General features: G+C 42.8%; 3 protein-coding genes across 9 annotated transcripts; all 3 read left to right on the top strand.

The window, feature by feature from the left end:
• The first annotated feature begins 50 nt into the window (after window positions 1-50).
• On the top strand, window positions 51-12,256 carry grna (granulin a). 5 transcript variants are annotated; one of them, XM_042087578.1, is made up of 17 exons: window positions 51-189; window positions 967-1,113; window positions 1,588-1,731; window positions 2,201-2,329; window positions 2,787-2,871; window positions 4,648-4,754; window positions 5,004-5,154; window positions 5,272-5,310; window positions 6,254-6,351; window positions 6,553-6,786; window positions 7,647-7,880; window positions 8,740-8,973; window positions 9,228-9,461; window positions 9,716-9,964; window positions 10,157-10,399; window positions 11,028-11,285; window positions 11,653-12,256. In XM_042087578.1, exons 2-17 carry the CDS (start codon window positions 967-969, stop codon window positions 11,794-11,796), a joined length of 2,730 nt encoding a protein of 909 aa, XP_041943512.1. In that variant the 5' UTR covers window positions 51-189; the 3' UTR covers window positions 11,797-12,256. The 5 variants fall into 5 exon arrangements, with proteins under 5 accessions (XP_041943512.1, XP_041943510.1, XP_041943513.1 ...); XM_042087576.1 differs by having other exon boundaries at window positions 5,269-5,310; XM_042087577.1 differs by lacking the exon at window positions 51-189 and adding an exon at window positions 835-856 and having other exon boundaries at window positions 5,269-5,310.
• Window positions 12,257-16,562: 4,306 nt separating this feature from the next.
• Window positions 16,563-22,339, top strand: rundc1 (RUN domain containing 1). 3 transcript variants are annotated; one of them, XR_006030969.1, is made up of 7 exons: window positions 16,563-17,249; window positions 17,905-17,913; window positions 18,160-18,318; window positions 18,568-18,766; window positions 19,004-19,099; window positions 19,358-20,799; window positions 21,099-22,339. XR_006030969.1 is itself a non-coding variant. In XM_042087582.1 (6 exons), exons 1-6 carry the CDS (start codon window positions 16,860-16,862, stop codon window positions 20,266-20,268), a joined length of 1,764 nt encoding a protein of 587 aa, XP_041943516.1. In that variant the 5' UTR covers window positions 16,563-16,859; the 3' UTR covers window positions 20,269-22,339. The 3 variants fall into 3 exon arrangements, 2 of the variants coding, with proteins under 2 accessions (XP_041943516.1, XP_041943517.1); XM_042087582.1 differs by having other exon boundaries at window positions 19,358-22,339; XM_042087583.1 differs by lacking the exon at window positions 17,905-17,913 and having other exon boundaries at window positions 16,566-17,249; window positions 19,358-22,339.
• A 519-nt stretch (window positions 22,340-22,858) lies between these two features.
• rpl27 (ribosomal protein L27) lies at window positions 22,859-25,417 on the top strand. Its single transcript, XM_042084803.1, has 5 exons — window positions 22,859-22,979; window positions 23,637-23,719; window positions 23,837-24,006; window positions 24,134-24,244; window positions 25,332-25,417. The coding sequence occupies exons 2-5, from the start codon at window positions 23,639-23,641 to the stop codon at window positions 25,378-25,380; spliced, it is 411 nt and encodes a 136-aa protein (XP_041940737.1). The 5' UTR covers window positions 22,859-22,979; window positions 23,637-23,638; the 3' UTR covers window positions 25,381-25,417.
• Window positions 25,418-26,846: the final 1,429 nt, after the last annotated feature.

Raw genomic sequence — 26,846 nt, 5'->3', positions numbered from 1 at the left:
CCCACGCTGATAAACATACATGACCAACCCACCTGCGGATTGACATTCGTCCGAGCCTATTGGATAGGCTCAGGAAGCGCTCCTCGCTGCTCGCCATGATCAGTGGGCGCGTTTAATGACAAAAATTGAAATTAAATCAAGAGTGGTTGCACACGTTGGGAGTGTTCCGTACGCTGCTATACAGTGAAGGTAAGCTTGCACTTTTGAAATATGTTAGGTGCTATTAATGTAACCTCAATTTCTTGTGAAGAAGCTAAACTACTTTAAATCAACATAATTTGCAACAATGGCACTCATTTTTAAGTCTATTTCAATTAATTGACAGTCAACAGTTTGGTATTATACTTACACCGTAATGAAAATGTCTGACTCTATAAAGTGTAGCCTACCTAGGAAATGTAGGAAATTGATTAAAGAAAACTGTACCTAGGAAACTAGGACTTTTTTTCACCAGGCTTTTATGCCGAAATTGACAGGCAGAATAACTAAGATGCTTGAGTCTGACATATTTTAAATTGGGCGAAAAAGAAAATGTTTCACGTCGATCAAGTCGCAGTCAAAACCAGACAAGAGAAATGTTCGGTTTATAACAGGTCTGGTTAAAGAGAACGGGGGGACTTTGGTAGGCTACAATCTTTGAAAGGCTACAGGCAAACAGGGAAGTTGTGGAAAGTGAAAGTTGGCACAGTATTGGATTAAAGGTGGAAATGATTTGGTCAGTCAGAATTTTCTTAATATTTAAATATCATATATAACACAGCCCAATGATGCTTCAATTTTAGGCGTCTCAAATAGCCATTGGGGAACATCCTCTTCAAAAAAGAGAGGCTCCTGCCTAGACCATACCAGCATTACTGTAAGCAGAAGTGAGAGAAAGATGGGAAAGTGTCTCATGTGTAAAAATCAGCAAATCATGGGGGGACTCGATTTACTTCCCTTTTTCTTGTTTCATCCCTTTGTTCCCAGATGTTCAAGGAGGCTGTGGTCTTGCTAGCCATACAGGCCCTGCTGGTCTCTAGTGACTCTGTGTGCCCTGACAGAGATGTGTGTGAGAATGAACACACTTGCTGCCAAGGTCCCACCGGAGAGTACAGCTGTTGTCCTCATCACCAAGTGAGTTAGCCTTGCTAAACACTTTTATTTAAAGTTAGAATTATTAATTTATTTATTTTAATCAAGTTATTAAAATACCATAGCTAATATAACACAGACTAGTGCTTATGATGCCATGGCAAGTTCTCAAGCGCTGTTTCAAGATTTGAAAACATTTCATTTACGGCTTTGAAACATGTGCACAAAGCTCAATCAGCAAGAAGCTTCTTTAGTTGTTCCTCTTAATATTCATCCCCTTCAAAGTCAGCTGAATGTTCAAATAAGAATTTGAATATGCACCTTGCTGATAAGCTCTCTAACAAAAACACTCTACCCACACACTGTGTGGCTTCATTGCAATAACTCAGTTCTAGATATCCCCTTTATTACTACTCATTTACACAATGGGTGAACTTAGGACGAATGTGATCTTCCCTTGATAACCAAATTATTGTATTATATTCTGTGTGTGTGTGTGTGTGTGTGTGTGCACAGGGTGAGTGCTGTGATGATCACTTATTCTGCTGCCCTGAACACACTATCTGCCTTATGGAGGAGGAGCACCCAAGATGTGTCAACGATACCATCTCACTACCAAGGACAGCGAGGATTGCAAGCCGACAGTCCAGCCTCTTAAAAGTACAAAATAATCATATCATAATGATGAATGAAACTGTTACAGAGCATGATGAAGTGTGTGTGTGTGTGTGGGTGTGAGGTGTGTGTTCAACTCAAAGATTCACCTCTGCATATCGTACATTCATTTTGTCATCTGAGAATTAACAAGGTTTATCTGAATTGTGTTCATACCATTTTGGTTTTATATATATATATATATATATATATATATATATATATATATATATATATATATATTATAAATAATAGAATATTAGTATTTGGGGCCAATCTTTTTTTTTTTTTTTACTATTTATGAACATGGCAGAAGAAGAGGGACAGCAGAGATCAAATGCTTTCAAAGCTGTCAAAGTCAAAGAATGCTTGTCTGATATGAAACTACAACACAGACAAAAACAAAAAAACTATGGGAATTAAGTCTCATAATGATGCGTGTTTGATTGACAGTGGTTCTTCTCAACCCTCTCAGTCTCTGCGGGTGATCTCTGCCTCTCCTGAAATAAAGGATGCTGTGGTGTGTCCAGACAAGAGTTTCTGTCCCGCAGAGTTCTCCTGTGTTAAGCTGCCCATCACCTTTGGATGCTGTCCCATAACACAGGTACCCCCTCACCTGTGGCCACTGCCCAACCATAGAACTATTGGTAACACATGGTTTCTACTGTATATATGCATGAAGGACAGGCTGCATTCTTGAATTATTGTCTCAAAATCTCACTGTAATGCCAATGTGTGCAGAGTAAACAAACAAGAAGTGAACAAATATCTACAAGTAGTCGTAGTTAACTTGTAACCTTGTCACTGCTATTTATAAATGGGGTGAGTAGACACAAATTCACTAGAATAATTGCCTCGAAAACTGACCTGGGATGAGGAATAACAGACAGATGTAACCAGTGATTTAGAACCACTGTGACAGAAACACAGTGTACACTCCTACACACAGTTACGAAGAGCCATTGATCATAAAGACATTCTTGATGTGAAAAAAACAGTGATCATCCATGACAAGACAGATTGATTGACAGTCATTTGTTTGTTTGTTTGTCTGTCTGCAGGGCATTGTGTGTGCAGATGGAAAACACTGTTGTCCTGAGGGTCTTGAGTGTAGTTCTGATGGAAAATCCTGCGTTCAACCACAAGGTCAGACCCGATGAATTTTTGACTTGTTTGACCTTTTCAGCTGCTTCAAAGCTGCCAGTTTCGATCCGCATGTGAGAAAAGGAAGTGAATCACAGTATTATTTTTTCTACCACTGATTGTTAACCAGTGAAAGAGAAGAGAGTTTATGTACAGAGTACATCCTTTCTTAATATCAGGTAGAATGTTGAGAGTAATCATGTCAACCTCAAATGTTTTTTTTTTATTTCATCCAAAACAAAGCAGACTTGATTTGGCTAGGTGTGTAAACAAGCACGATACCAAGGAAGTATGTTTTAATACCTGGGAAGGGCCCTTATCTGGAATGTTTCCATGTTTGATTGCAAAACCAGGTGTTTGCAGTAACTGTGAAAATCTCAACTTTGCTAGCACAAAAAAGCAAAGTGGCAGGGTGACCAATAGCGGAATCCACTCTATAGAGGAAGCCTATCACCCACGGAACTATCTAAAATAAAAAAGACAATAGAGGAAGTGAAAAAGATAGTGTTGGGGAACTCGGAGAACCTGTTTGTCTGACCACTTTATCTTCTACATGTGCTATCTGATATCGCCGGATTACAGCGACTACGCTAAAATAAAACTAACCGGGCCGTTTCTAGATTAGGACAATGGCTGGGTCGGCTATAAAACGCTTTGGTTTACTCATCCAACTCTAGGGACTGCGGGGAGTGACCAAATTTCACCTAGGGGTGGCGTATTCCTTTAAAGGGAAGCACCTTGTGTTATACGCACAGGTTTTATATGCACAGCCCTCAGATTATCTACCTTGATCAAGAGCTGGACATTTACTAGAGTTCTGGCTAGCTTGTCTCTAGGGATGGGCAAAGCGAGGCTTTATGAAACACTGAAACGTTCGAAGCAATTGTGCCGAATTGTTCCGAAGCTTTGAAACAATTCCGACACCTCAGAGCTGTTTAGGGTGAAACAAATCTGTCAAATGCTTCGTATTGGAGATGAAGTCTTTAAAACTCGTGGCTCGCTGTGTTACCTGTGTTCAGTCTTTGCCAAAAGCTAGGCAGCATGCCCTTGGTCAATACTGGATGGGAGACCACAACTCACAATAAAGAGAATCTTATTGCTGCCACTATGTGTTCTCTAAATAACTTTCTTCTTATAAAAACTCTCGATTTTTGACCATTCTGAGAGTTTAGTTGAAACGGTGTGGTTAATGGTGAAGTAAGAAAACATAAACAGATACGATCTGAAACAATACCTTACAAATCAAACGGGGATCGAACCACATTTGAGCAGCCTGGGCCACCGTGCAAAAACCACCCTCACTAACCACTACACCATCATGGTTATTGCTTAAGAGAAAGCTACACTGTTACGCGCGTGCACGCCTGCCGACACCGGTGAAATGCACCAAAGGTTCACTTAACTTTGGTCACATGACATGGGGATTTTGAACGATGTTTCAAAGCAGTGGTCACATGACATGGCTGTTTTGAACCACGTTTCGAAGCCTCGACACTGATTCGATACGTCGGTTTCGAAAGTCACACCCCTACTTGTCTCACATTCCCACTCAAGACCAGATGAAAAGTTAGAAAGTGTGACATGTCTTAGCAGCATAAACCACAGATGAATAAGGACAGCTTGTTTAACATTACTTTCAGGACAAGCTCAGTCAGGCCTCACTGTGCAGTACATTTGGTCTGGTATGCCATCCCTGCAAAGTCACAACAACTCTGTCCCTGGAGCTGTTGATTTGTGGGTTGAACGGTTCTTGACATGGCTGTGTGTTTGCGTCCACAGAGCCTGTGGTGGCTGTGATATGCGGGGATGGCAAGTCTGAGTGCCCACAGGGGACTTCCTGTAGCCAGTCCTCGGATGGACTCTGGGGATGTTGCCCCTTCCCCCGGGTATGTACTGTACTGTAATTTAATTTCATTTACTGTAAGATTTGGGTATGTAACACCGTCATATGGAGAGGACAGATAAAGTCCAAGAAGTTAGAGAACTGAGAAGCATGTTTTGTTTATAATGTTGTTTGAAAGAACAGCATGAAATGAAAAGAAACAGAAACAGAGAGATTCCTTTACAGAAATGCTAGGTGTTCGTTTCTATTCTGTATTAGCAGTTAGGTTTGACAAGCTTCTCTTATCCTTCAGGCGGTTTACTGTGATGATGATGAACACTGTTGTCCCAAGGACAGCACCTGTGATGTCAAGAACTCTAAATGCATATCCTCCACCAATCAGCATATGCCAATGTGGGCCAAATTTCCTGCCCGCTTGAGAGCTGACTGGGAGGACCATGATGGTACACTCGCTCCCCACCACACTACTCTTAATGATGTTATCACCTCCGCCATTCACGGCTGATATGCTAACTGGGTCTGTCTTATCTGTTTTTACTGACTACCCACAACCCAAGCAGTCACTCCAGAGACATCAAGCCAGCCAGAGGCTGCAATGGGTACGAATTTCACTACACACGCACACTCAAACAGAGGTGCTGTTGAAGAGGATGGTTAAAGGGAAATTCTGGTATTTAGCACTTTGAGTCCCTTTTCTGGTTTGTTTTGGATGAACTAGAGTGGTGGACACCGAAATTTTGATGATTGGTCCTGTCTCGACTTTTCTGACTCGTTTTGAATTGCCTTTGACTAGTCAGACTGGCTGCCTACAGGTATGCTCAAACATGTCCTAAAACAACCCTTAACGTCCGTTTTCAAAACTGTGCAACACACCGAGTGGTTAGTGGTGTTCGTTGATGTTCCAAAACATGGTCAAGAAGTGTCTGCTAAATGTAATGTAATGTAAAGTAGCGTAGCGAAATACAGTTCCTGTCGTGTTTTATTTGCCATTTTGTAAAATCCCATTGATTTCTGTTGGAAGACTCATTGCACGTTGATATTACTGCGCCACCGTCTATGCTTCAGGCTCAAATATTGAGCGGAAGTTTATACGCGGTTGTGAGGTGTCTGAAAAAATAGTTCCACAATAGCAAATAAGACGGCTGGAAATCATACATTGCGCCAATATATTTGATTTTAATAATCAACGAACACCACTAACCACTCCGTGAGTTGCACAGTTTTGAAAACGAACGTTAAGGGTTGTTTTAGGACATGTTTGAGCATGCCTGTAGGCAGCCACTCTGACTAGTCAAAGGGGATTCAAAACGAGTCAGAAAAGTCGAGACAGGACCGATCGTCAAAATTTCGGTGTCCACCACTCTAGTTCATCCAAAACAAACCAGAAAAGGGACTCAAAGTACTAAATAACGGAATTTTCCTTTAAGTCCAAGCCATTTCAATGGATTGGGGACCACTGAACGTGACTAACTTTGTGCTGACTCTAGAGTGACCCTTATGCTACTATATGCATCTCAGACACTCTCTTTGTCTTCCCTACAGCTAGAGAAGTTCCCTGTGATGACAAAGTGGCCTGTGAAGATGGCAACACTTGTTGTAAGACTACAGCAGGTGACTGGGCCTGCTGTCCTCTTCCGAAGGTAGTGTGCCTAGAACTGAAACTGCCTAGAACTGAAAGCCACTATCTTTATATGTTTGAGGCCTTGCTTTGCCACTGATGCAACATGCTGCTCTGGGGGTCTATTTGTCTTCCTTTGTGTGTCTGGTTATGAATTATAAATTATATGTTATACATATCTTATATGTTATTGTATGATTATTATGTGTGATATATTTTTAAGGCTGTCTGCTGCGATGACCACATTCACTGCTGTCCAGAGGGGACGACCTGTGACACCGCGGGAGGATCCTGCCTCAGTGCCACCGGGGCTGTATCCATGCTGACGAAGCTGCCAGCCGTGGCACTGCCCCCTAAAGAAAATGATGTAACATGTGACTCCACTGCTAGCTGTCCAGACGGGACCACCTGCTGCAAGAATGAACAGGGACAGTGGGCCTGTTGCCCCCTGCCTGAGGTAATGACTTCAAATCAGATAGATAGATAGATAGATAGATAGATAGATAGACTCTTTTATTCATCCCCGCAGGGGAAATTAAGATGTCCAGCAGCAGTGTGTTGTCTACCAACAAGCATTCTCACTGCAATACACTCATAAAAACCCTGATGACAACAGTTAATACAAATAAAGAGAGTCACAAAACAAACTACTATCATTAGTAGTAATAAATAATAATGCACTTCAAACAGGACCGTTGGGTAGTCTTATGGCTGCCGGAACAAACGCCATGTCTGACATCAAGTCCATTGTTAACTATCTTTAGCTGCTTTCAGACATAGGTGTAAGTCTGTATGTTCTCGCATATCAAGCGGTTGGGCTGTATATTTGAACAACCTATCCTGATATTTACAACTCCGAACATAGGCGGCTCTTACACTACACCCCTCCTAGTATTTTGGACGGACATTATGTAAATGAGCTCATGTCTGAATGAAGCGGAAAAACATGCAGATTCTGTTCATGTGCGTGTTCCACCTCGTGGAGATTCTGTTCATGTGCGACAGTGTCGTTCACACATAATGTCCGCATGTAAGCATCATATCTGAATCACCCGAAGGGTCGGACATCCGTTTAACAAAGATTCGCATATAGTGCGGAGGACATGTCTGAAAACAGTGTTTACATGCTTTACAGGGGTCTTGTTGTGTGCACACTTCTAATGCCGATTCTGTGCCTGTATGCCCTCTTTATCCAACTCCTGCATAATGAGGACATGAGTTGTGCACGCAACTCAGGAGGTCTCTTTGTCCTCATTTGTGAAACCATTGTCTGGCAGTATATTGGCTTATACGTCTTACATCTTATGTATGTTCTAGGCTGTCTGCTGCGATGACCACATTCACTGCTGTCCAGAGGGGACGACCTGTGACACCGCGGAAGGATCCTGCCTCAGTGCCACCGGGGCTGTATCCATGCTGACGAAGCTGCCAGCCTTGGCACTGCCCCCTAAAGAAAATGATGTAACATGTGACTCCACTGCTAGCTGTCCAGACGGGACCACCTGCTGCAAGAATGAACAGGGACAGTGGGCCTGTTGCCCCCTGCCTGAGGTAATGACCTCAAATCAGATAGATAGATAGATAGATAGATAGACTCTTTTATTCATCCCCGCAGGGGAAATTAAGATGTCCAGCAGCAGTGTGTTGTCTACCAACAAGCATTCTAGCATTCTCACTGCAATACACTCATAAAAACCCTGATGACAACAGTTAATACAAATAAAGAGAGTCACAAAACAAGCTACTATCATTAGTAGTAATAAATAATAATGCACTTCAAACAGGTCCGTTGGGTAGTCTTATGGCAGCCGGAACAAACGCCATGTCTGACATCAAGTCCATTGTTAACTATCTTTAGCTGCTTTCAGACATAGGTGTAAGTCTGCATGTTCTCGCATATCAAGCGGTTGGGCTGTATATTTGAACAACCTATCCCAACATTTAGAACTCCGAACATAGGCGGCTCTTACACTACACCCCTCCTAGTATTTCGGACGGACATTATGTAAATGAGCTCATGTCTGAACGAAACGAAAAACATGCAGATTCTGTTCATGTGCGTGTTCCACCTCGTGGAGATTCTGTTCATGTGCGACAGTGTCGTTCACACATAATGTCCGCATGTAAGCATCATATCTGAATCACCCGAAGGGTCGGACATCCGTTTAACAAAGATTCGCATATAGTGCGGAGGGCATGTCTGAAAACAGTGTTTACATGCTTTACAGGGGTCTTGTTGTGTGCACACTTCTCATGCCGATTCTGTGCCTGTATGCCCTTTATCCAACTCCTGCATAATGAGGACATGAGTTGTGCACGCAACTCAGGAGGTCTCTTTGTCCTCATTTGTGAAACCATTGTCTGGCAGTATATTGGCTTATACGTCTTACATCTTATATATATGTTCTAGGCTGTCTGCTGCGATGACCACATTCACTGCTGTCCGAAGGGGACGACCTGTGACACCGCGGGAGGATCCTGCCTCAGTGCCACCGGGGCTGTATCCATGCTGACGAAGCTGCCAGCCTTGGCACTGCCCCCTAAAGAAAATGATGTAACATGTGACTCCACTGCTAGCTGTCCAGACGGGACCACCTGCTGCAAGAATGAACAGGGACAGTGGGCCTGTTGCCCCCTGCCTGAGGTAATGATCTCAAATCAAACGCCATGTTTGACATCAAGTCCATCTTCCCAAGCAACTTGTCTTGGAATGCTTTACCAGGGTCTTGTTACATTCACCCTTTTAATGCCTAATTGCCCTTTATCCAACTCCTGCACATATACGGGGGCTTAAGTTTTGCATCCAACTCAAGAGGTCTCTCCTTTGTCTTTCTTTGTGAAACCAACGTCTGGTAGTATTTTATGTCTGACATGTTCTTATTATGTTATGTTTTCTAGGCTGTCTGCTGCGATGACCACATTCACTGCTGTCCGAAGGGGACGACCTGTGACACCGCGGGAGGATCCTGCCTCAGTGCCACCGGGGCTGTATCCATGCTGACAAAGCTGCCAGCCTTGGCACTGCCCCCTAAAGAAAATGATGTAACATGTGACTCCACTGCTAGCTGTCCAGACGGGACCACCTGCTGCAAGAATGAACAGGGACAGTGGGCCTGTTGCCCCCTGCCTGAGGTAATGATCTCAAATCAAACGCCATGTTTGACATCAAGTCCATCTTCCCAAGCAACTTGTCTTGGAATGCTTTACCAGGGTCTTGTTACATTCACCCTTTTAATGCCTAATTGCCCTTTATCCAACTCCTGCACATATACGGGGGCTTACGTTTTGCATCCAACTCAAGAGGTCTCTCCTTTGTCTTTCTTTGTGAAACCAACGTCTGGTAGTATTTTATGTCTGACATGTTCTTATTATGTTATGTTTTCTAGGCGGTCTGCTGCGATGACCACATTCACTGCTGTCCGAAGGGGACGACCTGTGACACCGCGGGAGGATCCTGCCTCAGTGCCACCGGGGCTGTATCCATGCTGACGAAGCTGCCAGCTACTACTGTGCCCTCTGAGGTAAAGGAGGCACCTTTAGGAGTGAAGTGTGACTCCACAACCTCCTGTCCTGATCACACCACCTGCTGCTTCATGAAAAAGGAGAACAAATGGGGCTGCTGTCCATTTCCTAATGTGAGCCTGGGTAACACACACATACACACACATATGCAAAATATACATACATAGTCACCCAGGATACAATGAACAAATCTAGCCAAAAATGACTCAAACTCAAATAACCCCAAATGGCCCCACCAGATAACATATCCGACCTCTTTTTGGACTTTTCCCCTCTTTTTTTCACCCCCTCTCTCCTCTCCTCAGGCCTTATGCTGTGAGGACGGGGAGCACTGCTGCCCAGCGGGCTACAAGTGTAACACGGACACGACCACGTGCACCAGGGGAGACACCGTCATCCCCTGGTACAACAAGCTGCCCGCACAGGGCCCTGCCACGCCCAGTGAAGCCATCACCACGGTGACCTGTGACTCCGACAGCAGCTGCCCCTCTGGCTCCAGCTGCTGCCAGCTCTCCAATGGGAAATGGGGATGCTGCCCACTGATTGAGGTAAGGGTGTGTGTGTGTGTGTGTGTGTGTGTGTGTGTGTGTGTGTGTGTGTGTGTGTGTGTGTGTGTGTGTGTGGCAGTCCGGTCATCAGGACACACTGCAGCTCCATGAGATAACACTCCAGTAGATGGAGCATAAAATGCAAAGCTAGAGCCTGGGAACAGACAGGTGACGTGTCCATACAGTCTCATGTTTGAGTATGCTACAAGTCCATACAGTCTCATGTTTGAATATTCTACAAGTCCATACAGTCTCATGTTTGAGGATGCTACTGTACTCATCTACTCTTCAATTTGTAGCATATGGTAATGAACTTCATGGGCTGAAATTCTGTTTTGTACAGCCGACACAATTTGCAAAGGAGATAGTCGTACTAAACATGGAGAAAATGATGTTCTGTAGCATACTCTACTACTACACTATTTGATAAGATAGCGAGATGAATGGCCAGAGTGTAAGAGCAGTCATTTATTGTAGGCTACTTTTCTTATCAGAATGAGTTTAGTGAAAGTGAATTGCTCGGCGTGGTGAATCAGCTGACCCGGTTTGTGAAAGTTCATGATGTGTTGAAGAGCAGTGCTCTGTAATATTCACCCTCACCTCCCCCCCCCCACACACACTCTCCCAGGCTGTGTGCTGCTCAGACCAGGCCCACTGCTGCCCACGGGGCTACACCTGCAACCTGGAGGCTGGGTCCTGCCAGAAGTCCGTCTTGTTTCAGGCTCAGATGCTTCCCCTGATCAGGCTCGTGGAACAGGAACCAGAGACGCCTGACACCTTGCACGAGGACGATCTGGGGATCCATTGTGATGACCAGGTCTCTTGCCCAATTCAGGAGACGTGCTGCATGGCCGAAGGAGGCTGGGGCTGCTGCCCGGCTCAAAAGGTGCGTGATTGCTTTTGTCGATTTCTGCTCAGTCTGAAAGCAACCTTCCCTAATTATCACTTTAAAAAAAATCTAAAGCTCCAAGTTGTCTTTTTAAGTCATATTTCTCTATGAAACATGGCAACTGTTTTCATTCTATGAAACACTACCAATCAGGAGTGGGTAATCAGTGTAAAATAAATACAATAATTTTACAGATTTACCTTGGTGGCACAACTCATCTGTCTAAGTTAATGTCTCAATGTATATCAATTAATGTTGATCTCTATTAGAAAAGACTTTAAATACTAGTGTACAAAATGCATCAATGATAACATCACTCTCTCTTTCTCTCGCTCTCTCTCTCTCTCCTGTGCTGTCCTCACAGGCCACCTGTTGTGCTGACAAGAAGCATTGTTGTCCAGCAGGATACACCTGTGGCGAGGGAGGTACTTGTATTCAGGCCACCAGGTTCTACAAAGATAACTGGCAGGTGTTCTTCTCAAAGAAGAAAAGAGCACTTGTCTATTGAAAGTTATGACATGGCTCCATACATTACACACACATACAGTTCATTTATACCTTATATCCATTTTAATGATTTGGCCAGTGGGGAGTACGTGTTTGAATGAACCCTGAGGTCACAGTGATTTCTCATGTCCAGAGGATATCCATAATCTTGCACTTAATCAAAATAATAAGTCAGAGTTAACTCATCATTTCTTTTAGACTGAAAGCATGGTTAGGTTACATCTCCCACGGGGTAACATTTTGCCTGCAATCAATTCATAGTGGTTGTGAACAGGTGTTATTAACAAGCTGACTGAAGACCATTCCTGTCAGTTCTTGACTCAGTTACTCCAAGATGTTATAAATAACCTGCACTGCTTATCACTCGGGTAATAAATAAATACATTTTAAGATGTACAATTTGTTTTAAAATACATTGCTCATGATGTAAGAAGGATCTCAAATAAAGCCATTTTAAAACATTTGTGGTTGAATGCTGACTAAACATTGTGAACTGTCTTAAGAACTCAAATCATGGTTATAGTATGGTTTGCCATTCAAAAACTTTCCAGCAATGTTTTAAGATTCTTTTTTGGTGCAATGCAAAACAACAGAAAAGTAAAAAATATAGCCAAAATAAAATGCTAAAGCGTAAAATATGCGTTCTGAATTTGTCCACCCCGGAAAAAGGTGTCATTAACCACCCAATCAAATCGGAATGAATAAAAGCATTGGCAAGTATATTAAATTAGGTTTCAAGATTGTGGAAAAATGACCTCTATACTCACTGCTGTGGGCAGTTCTGCTGACTGCAGAAGTCACAGCCCAAGAGCAATAGGTGCTCAGCTGTCCTCCCACATATTTGTTCTAACCATTCTCTAAACCATGGGGTGTCAAACTCATATTACTGTAGGTAGCGGGCCGGATTTTTTGGAATGAGATCTTGTGGTGGGACCACATATTTGTTCTAACCATTCTCTGAACCATGGGGTGTCAAAGTCATATTACTGTAGGTAGCGGGCCGGATTTTTTGGAATGAGATCTTGTGGTGGGCCCACATATTTGTTCTAACCATTCTCTAAACCAACTGATACTTCAGCCGGATTAGATATCTGAGCTAATTGGTGAAAACACCTGTAACTTAGCCTATATGCACAAAATATGTGCTAATCAATTGCAAAGAACAAATTGTCTTTCACAAGTTTTCTAAGCTATACAAAGTGTTCCCAAAAAAATCTCTAATTGTGTTGTACAGGATCTTTAAAATGTTGGAAAGGACAGGATATGAATGAAGGCATCCCAAATAATCTGAACATGAATCTCTTCCTTAGCCTAGTCCCACATTTGTTCCAACCATTCACTAAACCAGCCGATCCTAATTTGCACAACTCAGCCAGGCCTAAATCAGCTAATGTATGGTTGTAGTTTTACTTTCTGGGGTTAAGTAAGTGGTATACTCTTCCCTGGACATTTGCGCGCGTCAAAGACATGCAACATTGATTCATGTCACAATTGCTGGGAGGCACACGACAACCCCACATGCCGTTGATGACACAATTCTCATCACGCACCACGTGGACACTTGCAGGACTACACCAGGTCTCAATGTTGGAGTTTTTCACAGATGTAGGACTAGACCAGGTCTCAATGTAGGAGTTTTTTTTTTTTTTACATAATTCAGGGATTACCTAGCAAAAGAGTAAGGGGACAGACATTTTGGGTTAGGGTTAGGAAATAATTTCGCTGTGTGCATGAATATGAGAAAATCTCACTCCAATCAAAAAACACCCAACATTGGCAACCCTAGATTGGTGATTCTGCACCATTAACAAAGTTCTATGCGTGTGAGGCCTCTCTTTGCCAAATTAAACAAACAGACCGACTACAAACGTCATTTGTGGCAGCTTAGGCCTATACCCTTCATTGGTCACTGACAAATTGGGTGGGACATGCAGTGGCATGAATGGAAAGCCTTGATAATGCCAATGTGCAAATAAAGGCGGCTTCCACCCTCAAAAGATTCTATCCTACAGTCACTGGCTGCGAAGGTAGGCCTATGAGTAGGCCTACGCCCTCTAGGGAGATGGGGTGTGTCACTTTGCGGCTATCAGAGCGGGATCGTAAAGAGGCAAAATCGACTAAAATGCTCTGTAGGGCTTTCTGATACTGTCCTTAGATGGTTTAAGTCTTATTTAGATCACAGAGAGTATTTTGTTTCTATTGGTACCTATATCTGAGAAACATACTATGCCATACTTGGGCCACTCTTATTTAACTTGTACATGCTTCCCCTTGGTGAAATTTCAAGAGTACAAGATTGCATATAGATAGATAGATAGATAGATAGATAGATGTATTGATCCCCAAGGGGAAATTCAAGTTTTATATCATAGCTATGCAGATGACACATAGGTCTACCTTGCATTGTCACCAAACAAATCGAGTCCTATTGAGTCCTTATGTCTTTGCCTTGAAAAAGTGAATACCTGGATGCAGCAGAATTTTTCACAACTTAATCAGAGCAAAACTGAGATTATTTTATTTGGTAACAAAGAGGATAGAAAACAAATAGGTGCTTACTTAGAATCTAAAGCACTTACAACTAGGACTCAAGTAAAACAACTTGGGAGTCATCTTAGATGGGGACCTGGCTATGAATGATCACATCAAAAGCATGACTAAATCAGCATTCTGGCATCTCATGAACATACTGTAGCTAAGATCAGAGATTTTGTTTCTAGACAGGATTTATAAAAGCTTATTCATGCTTTCATATCCTGTAGATTATTGTGATAGTCTCCTAACTGGCCTCCCCAAGACTAAAAAGAGAGATCATATATAGCCTATAGAAAGCTGAGAACCTGTAGTTTTTGTAGGAAACAGTCAACATAACTGTGTGATGTACTGACACAGAGTTACAGAGGAATATAGTTTTTTTGTTATTTCTGCCGGATTACAAGCATCTCTGAACAGGCGCGCGGGAACCTATTTTTGACCAGGGGTGCTGAATAACAAAAATAATGGATGTCCGACGATTTCTCCCCTCCTGGACATGTTTCGGATTTTGACTGCTAAATACATCATTTTAGTGCGGTGTGCGGGAGAAAGAAGTTTTAGGGATCAATAAAGTAGCCTATATCTATATATCTATCTATCTACGTCCTGGGCAGCCACAAATTCCAATGTTCCGCGACAGCACTCCGACTCCACTGCACCCACAGAAGCGCGCTTGACATCATTAGCCTATTTCAGTATAGCTAAGGAAAATTACTTTTCTGATCGTCAAAAATCTATCTCCTGCCAGCAGGGGGTGCTGCTGCAGCACCCCCCTTCCCGCGCCCTTGTCTCTGAACTGACCACATTTAGGTCACTTGATATCACTTAGAAACACAACTGAGCCCTAGCACCAGGTCTTGTGAAGCTGTGTGCAAAAGTAGATCAATATAGAATGAAAATATGAGTGCTTTAGACCATTATTTGCCAAGGTATGCTCATGTGTTTTGTAAAATGCCTATGGAAACCCCCATAGGACTTTTGGTTATCGAAAATGCATAGGCTACTGACAATCAAATGCTTACTGCACATGAACCCCTTTGTGTAGAAGCATAATTCTGGTTTCAAATGAAAGGTATCTTGTGGACTATTTAGATTGTATGTCAGGTGTTCTGATAGGCCTATAGACTGACTACACAAAATATGGAATAATTACAAAAAAGTCATTTTGCATTTGCAGTTTTGCATTTACGTTATACATACATCTGTGCAACTAATATTGGATAATACAACATGAAGATTCAATTTCTATGGATTGTTGTGAATATTTCAGTAGCCTACCCAATATGTTGCATCTACTTATTGTGCTGCAGCCAGAGGTCAGGGTAGCACCAAAAGCGGAGGAGGGGAGGGGGGACATTTTGGATCAAATTTAATTGAGACATAATAAGATGAAGCTGAGAATGTAAAGCACTATACAGATTGTACATACAAAAAAAAGTTGTCATTTTTGGATTCCCAAGAGTCAAAGCTTTCAAATGGTGTATATAATAATAACTTTATGCTAGCAATATGGTGCATATAGCCATATCCCCAGGCCATCCGAACTCTGAACTCACACTATACTTTGCACACATTCACTCCTCAGCACTCTCAAACATTTCCCAACTCTGAATTCACACTACTGAATTTGCACTCATTCACTCCTCAGCACTCATGATCCCCCCCCCCCCCCCCCCCCCCCCCCCCCCTCCCCCACACACACACACCTACATGACTTTTAGCACTTTTACATCCCTCTCCCTATGCTACAGACCTTTTATTTCCTTATTTCATCACACGTCAAAACACACACACACACACACACACACACACACATATCTGACTTTCTCCAACTTTTGCACATCTCCATAGAACTTTTTATTTATTATTTTTGATTTCCCCTCCATCTATCTACCCATGTCCTTGATTGCCTAGCCTTTCATAGAGAGAGCCATATAGATGCTATTGTTGTTTATTATTAGGCCTACTATTCTCCTTATTATATTTGACCAACATTCTGTTCCCTGTTCAATTTTAAATATTATGTTGTTTTGTATTTGTGTGTCGCTTTGGACAAAGGCGTCTGCCAAATCCATAACCATAACCATAACCTACCTAAACTTATCAAACATTCTGTAGCCTACTTTGCCTGTTTTGTTGGCATAGACAATGTTGGTCCTGGCGTATCCAAGGAAATGTGAAATGCTGGCGTCATCACGCTCTACGTGACATCCTGGTTTAGGAAAACACTGAGCTGTATGCCAACTGGATTAAGGGAAAGACCATTGGGGAAAGACCTGCCATGTCCCACGAAACATACTTACAGATTGAGTAAATCTACTGTTGTGTTGACGTAGCTCATCTAAAAGTATTGACGCACAAAGCTGGATTCAAGATGGCGTTGCACCTGCTACTACAGGTTTAGATTATTCAAACGGAATCAAAATATTGCCCTAGTTAAGGGCACAAGCTGAAAGTACGGGTTAGCCTACTGCTGGTCCGGTTTTTAACTAAATCTCGAGACGGCGACGCTGTCCAGCTGTGAGACAAATGTCAGAGGAGCTGTCAACATCGGACAGCGAAGCTGCCGTGGTTGGTCATGGAGAACGATGGGCTCCGGTTGGAGCTGTGGCCAACCCGGAGGATGAACGAGGGAAACGGGACTTGCTGGAGCCCAAAAGGTTAGGCTCGCTGTCGGCCAGCGAAGCTGAGATGGCTGCCAGGCTGCGGAAACTGGAAGAGGAGCGAGAACTGTCGAATTCATCGCTTCTCGCCCTAACATCACATTTTGCACAGGTGCAGTTTCGACTGAAACAGATCGTTCATGCACAGAGCGATGAGAAGGAGAGAATGCTCATGGATCTCGAGGAGTTCGCTTTCAAAGGCTGTCCGCATGTTGTTGGCTGTCGGGCGAAGGATGCGCAACTGCTGGAGAACTCGGTGAGTGAGTAAGCTAGCCCATACTATCAAACGACAGCTGTCATGTATCTGGATGTACGCCTACATGTTGCCTATGAATTCTTCCTTCTAATAGATGTCCAAAAACATTATTTAGAACACAGTGAGTCCTGATATTTATTTTCTCCATTAGCGTAGGCTACTCAGTCAAATACTTAGGGATGCAAAGATGGAATAGGCCGATTGAGAGTAGCTTAGTATGCATGCTTACATGATACACTATTTGCTTCGATTAAATGTTACGGCGGTTCCGGCCCTGGATAAACAGCATAACATCAAAGAGGCACGCAAAGTTATGTTAGAGGGAGAGAGATAAACAGGGAAGCAATCAAAAGCCTCCCCGCTCGCTCATGCACGCACTGTGTTCTCAGCTCTGACAGATTACATTATCCTGATGTCTTTCGGTTATTCAGGTATTCCACATACACACTCCTGAATGCTGATAGGCTACGTTATGATTTTAATAATCAAACTGTGTGGAGCATCAGTAGTGTAAACTGATTGCAGAAGGGTACAACATTTGCCATTGTTTTTCTTGTCTCCACCCATGCACTCATAAAAAAAATCTCTTTTCTGGGAATTTGCTGTAAAATTGTTTCCTTTTTCCTTCTGTGCTCTGTACATGCCATCTGTGCAGGAGGAACTCGTGAGTATTTTCTCTAAGATCTGTCTTCACCTCTGTCTTGCACTCTCTCTCTCTCTCTCTCTCTCTATCAGGCCATTGTAGCCTAAAACAAATCCTCTTTCCTGTGAATACATTATACGGTTTCTATCAAACAAATATTCGACTTCAGCAAGTTGTTTTGCATTCCTCAGATTCTTGTCTGATTAGCTGTTTAATTCTATCTAATTAACTAATGTTTTTTGTGTTCATGTGCTCCTTTGATCACAGAGTGAGCGGGAGAAGAGAGAGCGCTTAGAGGCCCAGAGAGAGAAGCAGAAGGAACTGATAGTGCAACTGAAGACCCAACTGGACGACCTGGAGCGCTTTGCCTACCAGGAAGGCAGCTATGATTCCCTGCCTCAGTCTGTGGTGATGGAGAAGCAAAGGGTAAGTGGTTCTGTTCTTTGCATCCATTGCCTCTGAAATGTTGGTAGTGACTGTGTAAGGAGGATGAGGATTAATTTGTTGATTCACAGGTTTTTCCTCACTGTTTCTTACTTTTATAAAAAAAAAACATCAGCTGTATATTTTCAATCATTTTGTTTTTTAGTGAAAAACATCATGCATGTACAAGCATGTACCTGGCTTTTGAGGACGTGATCTCAACAGTGTCTTCATGACGTGTATTCTCTGCAGGTGATCATTGATGAGCTGATTAAAAAACTGGACGTGAATCTCAATGAGGACATTGGGCAGCTGAGTCCAGAGGAGCTGAGGCAGAGAGTAGACGCTGCCATCGCCCAGATCGTCAACCCGGCCCGGGTCAAAGAGCAGCTGGTGGACCAGCTCAAGACCCAGATCCGAGATCTGGAGATGTTCATCAACTTCATCCAAGGTACGTTAGCTGCTATCTGAGAGGGCATGGTGTTGCCAATTCATTTTTCACTGTTACAATCTGTGGTCCCACTTGTCTCAATATTGCCATCTTTATATTGATTCCTCGTGAATCCAGTTCTGTTTGGTGTTTTTTTTTTGTGAAACTCTCATTTGGCATTGTTGCATTGTATTAAGCCACTTCATATTAAGTGACATGGTGTTTAGCCACACATTTTGGTCTTCCATGTGTGCATAGATGAGGTGGGAAATCCTTTACTCTCTGATGGTCAGCACAGCCAGCAGGCTGGGACGTCCCAACCCAACTCCAGAGGCCCAGGGGGGAGAAAGAAAGGTGAGTTGTTTGGGGTGTGTACTAGTCACAATGCCTTATACTAGCCATGCTGAATTAAAGCCATTCCCCATTTAATGTTAGTTAATGTAATATTTAATGCATCTATTAAGCAGTTTAATGCAATATAATGTAATATTGCTTTTTATGTATACAATGCATTCTAGCTATTTAACCTGTTATAAATTCATGATATAGTTGAGTGTATTCCGGTATTCCAAAAAAAACAAACATATGTATTTTGTTGTTTGCTGTGTGCAGTGGACCCCGAGCAGGCCCAGAGGATGCGTGAAACTGGCCTGCAGCTGATCCAGCGTGCCTTGGCCGTCCTGCAGATCTTTGCCGTGAGCCAGTTTGGCTGCGCAGCGGGCCACGTGCCCCAGACCCTGTGGTCGCAGGGCAGTGAGGCCAGCCACCCTGACTACGGCCCCCTGCTGCAGCGTCTGGAGGCGGCCGTGGAGAGTGTGCGCATCCAGGCGGCCGGCCGCCAGTCGGTCTCCCAAGAGGAGCAGCACATGGTCAGCTACACAGTGTGCCTGTCGCCCGGCGGGCCGCGTGACGAGCTGACCACTGCCGTGCGCAAGGACCTGGCCATGGCCCTACGTGACCTGCTGGCCCACGGCCTATATGCGCCCTCGCAGGGCATGAGCCTGGTGCTGGCGCCCATCGCCTGCTTGCTCCCCTACGGACCCGGTCAGGCCAAGAACATGCACCCGTGGGAGCTCTTCGTCAAGTACTACCACTCCAAGGACGGCCCAGCGTTTGTGGAGTCGCCGGCGCGCCAGCTCTCGCAGTCCTTCAGCCTGCCCGTGGGCGGCGGAGGAGGTGCCGGGGCGGGCGGCGGGGGTCCGGTGACGGTGACGCCCAAGCAGTCGCTGCTGTGGGCCGTGCACTCGGTGCTGCACGAACACAGCCGCTACAAGCGTGGCGCCGACTCCGAGTTCAAGGCGCTGGTGTGCGTGGCGCTCAACGAGCGCCGTCTGGTCTCCTGGCTCAACCTGCTCTGCAAGTCGGGCGCGCTGGTGGGGCCACACTACCAGCCATGGAGCTACATGGCCCAGACCGGCTTCGAGGGCGCCCTGCGCATCCTCGGCCGCCTCAGCCACCTCAAGTTCAGCCTGCCCGTCGATCTGGCCGTGAGGCAGCTCAAGAACATCAAGGACGCCTTCTGAAGTTGGAGGAGATATAGGGGAGACGACGGAGCCTCTTTCAGCTTTCTTGTCCTTCTCTCCCACTCTCTCTTCACTCTTTCTCTCTGTCTCTCCCTCTTTATCTCTATCGCTGTCTCCTTGTAGTTCTCCGTTTGCCTTGCTGTCCTTTCCACCAGTGTGCTCCTGTGTTATTCCAACTGAAGAAATGATGAAGAAAAGAATGAGTGAAGGCAGAGGTGAAGAAGAGAGGCCTATATGGAGACCACAGGCGATAGGCCTTCACTGTTGGTCCATTCAAACTAACGAGAGAAGTGGGAGTCATAAATATGCTGCATTGCTATTCCCTAGCAGGGACATTTGTTATGATAAAGCTTGTGTTATCTAATGTTACCTGCAGAAAAATCAAACATCCTTAAAATGCTGGAAAGTTGTTACTTCTCTGTTTTTGCAGTGATATCTGCATGAGTGCCCTGCAGAGCAGTCCAGACAAATCGAAGTTACCAACACTAAGATGCTTGAATAAGTTGTCAGTGATGTCCATCATGAATTCATGTGTGTAGTACTTTATGTCCGATAAACTGCTACTATTAATGGAGAGCATATCAAGATCATTATCAGATGAGGCTTTATTATGCAGTTTTGGGGTGTTGAAACTTTTTGCTGCATGCCATTGACAATGATTTGAATGTGATTGCCAATTTTTATCCTTCTCCTCATGGAGATTCCATATCAGTCAGCTATCAACTATACAGTGTGTGGTCTTCATACAGTAGATAACGCAAAATACTCTCAAGGTTAGTCTCTTGACACTGTTACATTGTTAATCTTATGTGTTTCTTGTATTTATACAGGATTTCTGTCAGCTTTAGTCTATGAGTGGTCTCACCAGGGCGACTACTCAAGAATGCTGTTTGAGTGCCTATTAGAAAGAAAAGAGCAGAGGAAACATCCTGATAAACCAGGACTGTCCACACAGAAACATTAAATGACGTTGTATCAGATGTTAAAAGTCATTGTTCACGCGGCAAGTGATGGCAGCTGTCACCCAAGACATGGCATTTTACTGTCTCGTCAAATTGTCCCTGTGGAGATCAAACTGCAGGTATTATTAGTTGCCAGACAGTAAGGGACCAAGTCAACATGTTTCCTAGTGCTCAGTCCTTTGTCCCCTGAATGTAGAAAAAAAGGAGGAAAAGACCTGCTGCAAACGCTACACCATTATTTTCAACTATTTCCAATTACTTACATCATGTTGTTAATATATGTCAATTTGAAATTGCTGGATTTCTTCATTTTTGTAAGCAGTTGATGTCATATCCTCAACCAAAGTTGAGGAAACCATTTTGAAACCTCAGTGGCTTTTAGTGATCAAAAGGCCTGCTTGAATCCTCCCTCAAGTGTCAATCTGCTGCTTATGACCTTTTAAAGAAAGAGGCCATTTTAGTTCATATGAAAAGATAAAACTATATTTGTATAATCTATGCTTAAGCTTCCATTTTATCAAAGGGGAATGCTTTGTGGAACGTTTCAAGGTGACATTGTTCTCTTTTGTTTAATGAAGAGTGATATGTTCTGTAATCTTTACACATGCAAAATATGGTTGTCAAAGTGGATGCACACATATCCTGAAGTTCTGAATGTACCAAATTATTTATTCCCAATCTAATCAGGTATATTTGATTTATCTATGTAGCAAATTAGTCATATCTATAGTTAACCCTTTAATGATATTCATTTACTGTATTTGTTCAAGTCATTTGTGTAGGTTCCTGAAATTATGTGTTTGTCCTGCATGTTTGTTTTGTATTATTTATTTATTTCTATCAATCAGCGAATCACTTTAGAAGTTATTTTGGGAAACTTAAATATATGTTTACCTGACAGTAATTCAGTTACACACTTATCTCAGAGCAAGATCTGTAGTGACTATGTGATTATATTGTTAATTATTTCTCATTTGTGTTCTTAATGAATTTAGTGTTTAATAGCACTCCTCTTATACACATTGTGCACATGATCTGCTGTTACACTTCAGTGTAAAATCTTATTTTTACCCATGTAAGAGAGACCAAATAAACCCACCAGGAACGTGGCTGATGTCTGATCTGAATGAATTATTTGAAAGCAATGTAGGCCCTACCTCATGGGCACTGTTTCATAGATGTACGGGGGGCGGTCAGTAACCTTGGTTCCCACAAATCCTGGAAGACCTGGAATTCCAGAAACATTTTCCAATCATTGAAAACACCTGAAAATTAAAAGAATAAGTATGCTACTGGAAAAAAATAATATATAATCTTTCATGGAAAAATGTAATAGCATTGTAGCCCCTCATTCATTTAGCATTTGTTTTTTTTTCCAAACTGCAGGACATTTCTCAATTTAGCCTACAGTCTACAGTAGTACAGTACACTATTAAACTAATACTTTAATGACGAGACTTAGGGCCTACATCAATTTGCTTTTCAATTGATTTGCCTGTCATTAACAAGGGACACCCTGTAGATATTTTTACAACAGGCCAGAACAAGATTGACCCCCCTCGCCAATTTTATCGATTTTTTCCATAATATGATTGGCGGTAAAAGTAAAAATTGAACATTGTCATTACCACTCCAAAACATTAGGTGGCGACATAAACTTTTCTCGTGTTGAGGATTTCTCTGGTGTGAAAGGTCACGCAAACGCGAGCAACTTCCTTTCCCGTTAACGTCGGCCATAGTACACCATCAGTAAGTAATGTTTCCGAAGGAAAAATCTTTATCCATCTTTAAATTTAGTCGTCTTTTTCTTGTTTTCAGTGGCCCGTTTGTATTAAAGACATGTTCATTGATATATATGTTTGTAACTTTTGTTAGTTTATGCTTAAGAGTCTTAGATGATGGAGATGTTTCCGAGGGCTGTTCGATATCACGTCTCAGTATTTGAACATGGCAGGCTTGTTGTGGAAGTGGTCTTTTCTTTAAATCATGTTAACCGATCCACCACTATCTATAAGCTACAACGTTTGAGTCCATGCAGTTCTATGAATGTTGTTTGTTGTTCCCTCTAGTGTGTTCTATTGCCAAACAAGTTCAGCTCTGGTTAGCGTTAGCATCGTATGTCCAGTCAGCTTGATTTAGCCCGATGTCGGAACAGGGGCAAATGAAAATGTGTCTCGTGTATACATTGTCTTTGCATGAGATCCTATGCATAATGTTCCAATGTTAAGGAGCTTAGTAGAAGGTCATCAAACGTTTTTATGTGACCGTCTGTTATTGTCTATTCTCCAGTCATTGTGGATAAGAAGGTATGGCTATACAGGTTTAAATCTAGATTGGGGAACTCTGAACATGTATCAACACTCTGAAATGTATCTAAACAATCATCTCTTTGGGATATTCAAATAGCAATGGGCAAGTTCATGAAACCTGGGAAGGTGGTGATGGTCCTGGCTGGACGCTACGCAGGACGCAAAGCAGTCATTGTCAAGGTAAGTTGTCTCAAGTCTATTAATAAGGGTTTGTGTTTGAATGCCCTTATGCATTGTTGACTGCATTTGGAGTTTCCGGGGTGCTGATTTTATATCATGTTCCCTCTTCCTCGACAGAACATTGATGATGGTACAGCTGACCGTCCATACAGTCATGCTCTGGTCTCTGGCATTGACCGCTACCCTCGCAAGGTGACCACAACCATGGGCAAGAAGAAGATTGCCAAGAGATCTAAAATCAAGGCTTTCGTCAAGGTGTTCAACTACAACCACCTTATGCCAACCAGGTATGGGGTTCTCTGACAAATGGGCAATTGTGTTCACACCTTAAACCGTGAAAAATTGATGCTGTATTCCCTTGCTTAGATATCCTACTCCATATAAACCCCTTTACACCTCTTGTGCCCTGTTCAGGTACTCTGTTGACATTCCCCTGGACAAAACCGTTGTCAACAAGGACGTCTTCAGGGACCCTGCTCTGAAGCGCAAAGCCAGGCGCGAGGCTAAGGTCAAGTTTGAGGAGAGGTGAGTCTGCTTTACTCGTTTCACCCAGAAATTATTGTTTTTTGGCATTAATGATGTGAATAAATGCGGTGTATATTTAAATTAAGCGGTCTGAGCCAAGTCGGTGTGGTTCAGAGGTGGTACCTAAGACCACAATGTGTAGATACTCTAAAATGGTAAGACACGCATGCATATGAATGGCCAGTAATATATAACAAGAACCCATATAGGCCAATTCCCTGGGCTCAAACTTTAGGATGAAGGTAGTAGCAAAATTGGTAGTGTTGTATTTGTGACAGGATGAGCTTTGTCGGCGTCAACACTGTGATTGGAAATGCTACATTTAGAACATGTGGAGCGTGTCCCCTTGGCAATAATGCGGTAGTTTTTTTTGTTTTTTGGTGTACTGTGCAAGTAGTCAGACCTGGACAGGTTTAAGTAGTTGAAAACACAGCAGATCTGGCCATTCATTTGTGTCATGTTACAACGTGTGTTTTGAGTATTGCAGTGGCAAGTTGGTATAGGCCGGGTGACCCTACAGACCTCTGCATGTCTTATGTTAAATAGGCCGAAATATCTTTAACTGTGATTTGTTGGCTGGAACACATTTCACAGCAGAATCACTAAAAATGATACGCATTGAAGTGTATGCTCAGTAGCCTTACAGCTTGCATTAACCCATTCATGTAGTCTGCATTCTTATACGGATGTATTGCGGCTGACGTAGGTAACCTTTTCAACTTGCTTGACGCTTCATAAGGTGTCACACCCCAGTTTGGAGACAGTGACTCAAATACTACTAACCCTTTGTCTTGTACAGTGAACTCCTTATCTATGAAATCTGTCAAACAGATCAGGGGATGTAGGTTGACCCAAAGCAGAAAATGATCAGGAAACAATGCCACCTGCCACCTATTGTCTTGGTTACTGTTAATGTTAATTGTGTATTTGAACACATCCTAGCCTAGGAATATGCCATTGCGTTTTTATTATGTCAGATTTTTTTTATTAGGATGGCCTATAGGGACACCATAATGGGTTTAGGATTTGTGTGACTCATGCCCATTCATAAAGGTGTATGCTAAGGCCAATGTCTTTCTCTTTGCAGATACAAGACCGGCAAGAACAAATGGTTCTTCCAGAAGCTCAGATTCTAGGCTCTCAATCGTTTCTCAAATAAATATGTAAAAAATACATTTGATGACTGGTGTTTTGTTACAGACATATTGTTGAGCATTTACGGTAAGGCTTATCCTTATATTTTATATGGGTCTAAGATGCGCTCTTGAAGTTGTTAACATGCTACTTATCTGAGGCTGCTTATATTTATATATATATATATATATATATATATATATACTTACTTATTTTCACGTAAGGCACACACTAGGGACTGAGATGACTTCACAGCAAGGTGTTTTTCGACCGACAAACCGTTCTTGAACCCTTCTGTTCAGAATTCTTTGAACCTTTGCGCTATCTAGTGAACCAGCCCACATTTCACCAGTTTAGAACCGAACCATGGATTAGTCATCAACAATGGGTGTTGCATGCAAAACAAAAGTTAATGAGATGCATAAACGGGGAAATTATATGAACAGTTGCCCTGTAAAAACGGCAGAAATTATCTGTTTAAAATGCTAGTCAACGTCTGCAGTGTAATGCAAGTTGACTACTTTTGTTTACTCATGGCAACAGTTGATATGAATGGAAAACTCACGCTTTTAGCCTTGTCCCCTCTGAACAGTAAAGTGACACCCATTCCGGTTCGCAGGAAAAAAACACTATTTTCTGGTTCAAGCTCCGAACCAAAGTAAAAATGGTGCTTCTGCTGCCTTGACATGCAAATCAGCCATGGTTCCTATGCACAGGGAAAATACCCTACCCCAAAGTAGGAGCTCAAATAGTTATAGGTACTGCTGGTTGGGGGGGGGCAGGCATGTGCTGAGCCCCATGTTCATTTCCCCAAAGTGTAGCCTGTAGCTGCCTACTGTAGCACCTACCTCCACCTCTTGATCCAAGATTAGCTTGCCATGTTTATTTTACTGCAAGGTGGCGCTTCTACCAAATTTGCACATACGTCTATGCTGGTTGTGCTAAGCTTCAAGTTGATTGATTCAAGCACTTACAGTACTAGGGGCTACTTGGTTAAGTTTTCTTACAGAGTTGGATGTACCTAGGTAAACAAGTCATCGTTCTTAGGACAAGCATATAGAAGACCTACGTCATCCTACAAATTTCTACCAGCCAGTACAAAATAGTCGTCATTTTAAGCAAAAATAGGGGTCGACACTGAACAAATTGCAACAGAAGAAAACTTAACTGATTTTGTATCCTTAATATGTCCTGAGTAAGGGGAAAAAAGCCCCGAAGAATCCCAATAGGGGTTAAGTTTAGAAAAAGAACTAAATATACCCTATTCATGCGCCTATACAGTATTTTTTCTCACACAAATAGGGGGAAAAAAATAACCTTCATATCGCCATGAAAATTACTGAGTTGATTACTTACATCAAGACAAACAATGCATTACAAGTGTTTTGAAATTGTTTGTTAACATGGGCAAACAGGGCATAATGTAATTATGTATAGCTAATTTGTATAAATACCAAAACGGAGCTAA

The sequence above is a fragment of the Alosa sapidissima genome, chromosome 3 (assembly GCF_018492685.1).
Source record: "Alosa sapidissima isolate fAloSap1 chromosome 3, fAloSap1.pri, whole genome shotgun sequence".
Lineage (NCBI taxonomy): Eukaryota > Metazoa > Chordata > Actinopteri > Clupeiformes > Clupeidae > Alosa > Alosa sapidissima.
The sequence above is the reverse complement of the archived record's forward strand: the minus strand, read 5'-3'. Positions and strand labels throughout refer to the sequence as shown.

Coding starts and splice junctions, on each gene's coding strand:
- rundc1 (XM_042087582.1), top strand. CDS start 16,860: ATGTCAGAGGAGCTGTCAACATCGGACAGCGAAGCTGCCGTGGTTGGT. Junction 18,319..18,567: donor TGGTGATGGAGAAGCAAAGG/GTAAGTGGTTCT, acceptor TATTCTCTGCAG/GTGATCATTGATGAGCTGAT. Junction 19,100..19,357: donor CCCAGGGGGGAGAAAGAAAG/GTGAGTTGTTTG, acceptor TGCTGTGTGCAG/TGGACCCCGAGCAGGCCCAG.
- rpl27 (XM_042084803.1), top strand. CDS start 23,639: ATGGGCAAGTTCATGAAACCTGGGAAGGTGGTGATGGTCCTGGCTGGA. Junction 23,720..23,836: donor GCAAAGCAGTCATTGTCAAG/GTAAGTTGTCTC, acceptor CTTCCTCGACAG/AACATTGATGATGGTACAGC. Junction 24,245..25,331: donor AAGGTCAAGTTTGAGGAGAG/GTGAGTCTGCTT, acceptor TTCTCTTTGCAG/ATACAAGACCGGCAAGAACA.
- grna (XM_042087576.1), top strand. CDS start 967: ATGTTCAAGGAGGCTGTGGTCTTGCTAGCCATACAGGCCCTGCTGGTC. Junction 6,787..7,646: donor CCTGTTGCCCCCTGCCTGAG/GTAATGACTTCA, acceptor TGTATGTTCTAG/GCTGTCTGCTGCGATGACCA. Junction 9,462..9,715: donor CCTGTTGCCCCCTGCCTGAG/GTAATGATCTCA, acceptor TATGTTTTCTAG/GCGGTCTGCTGCGATGACCA.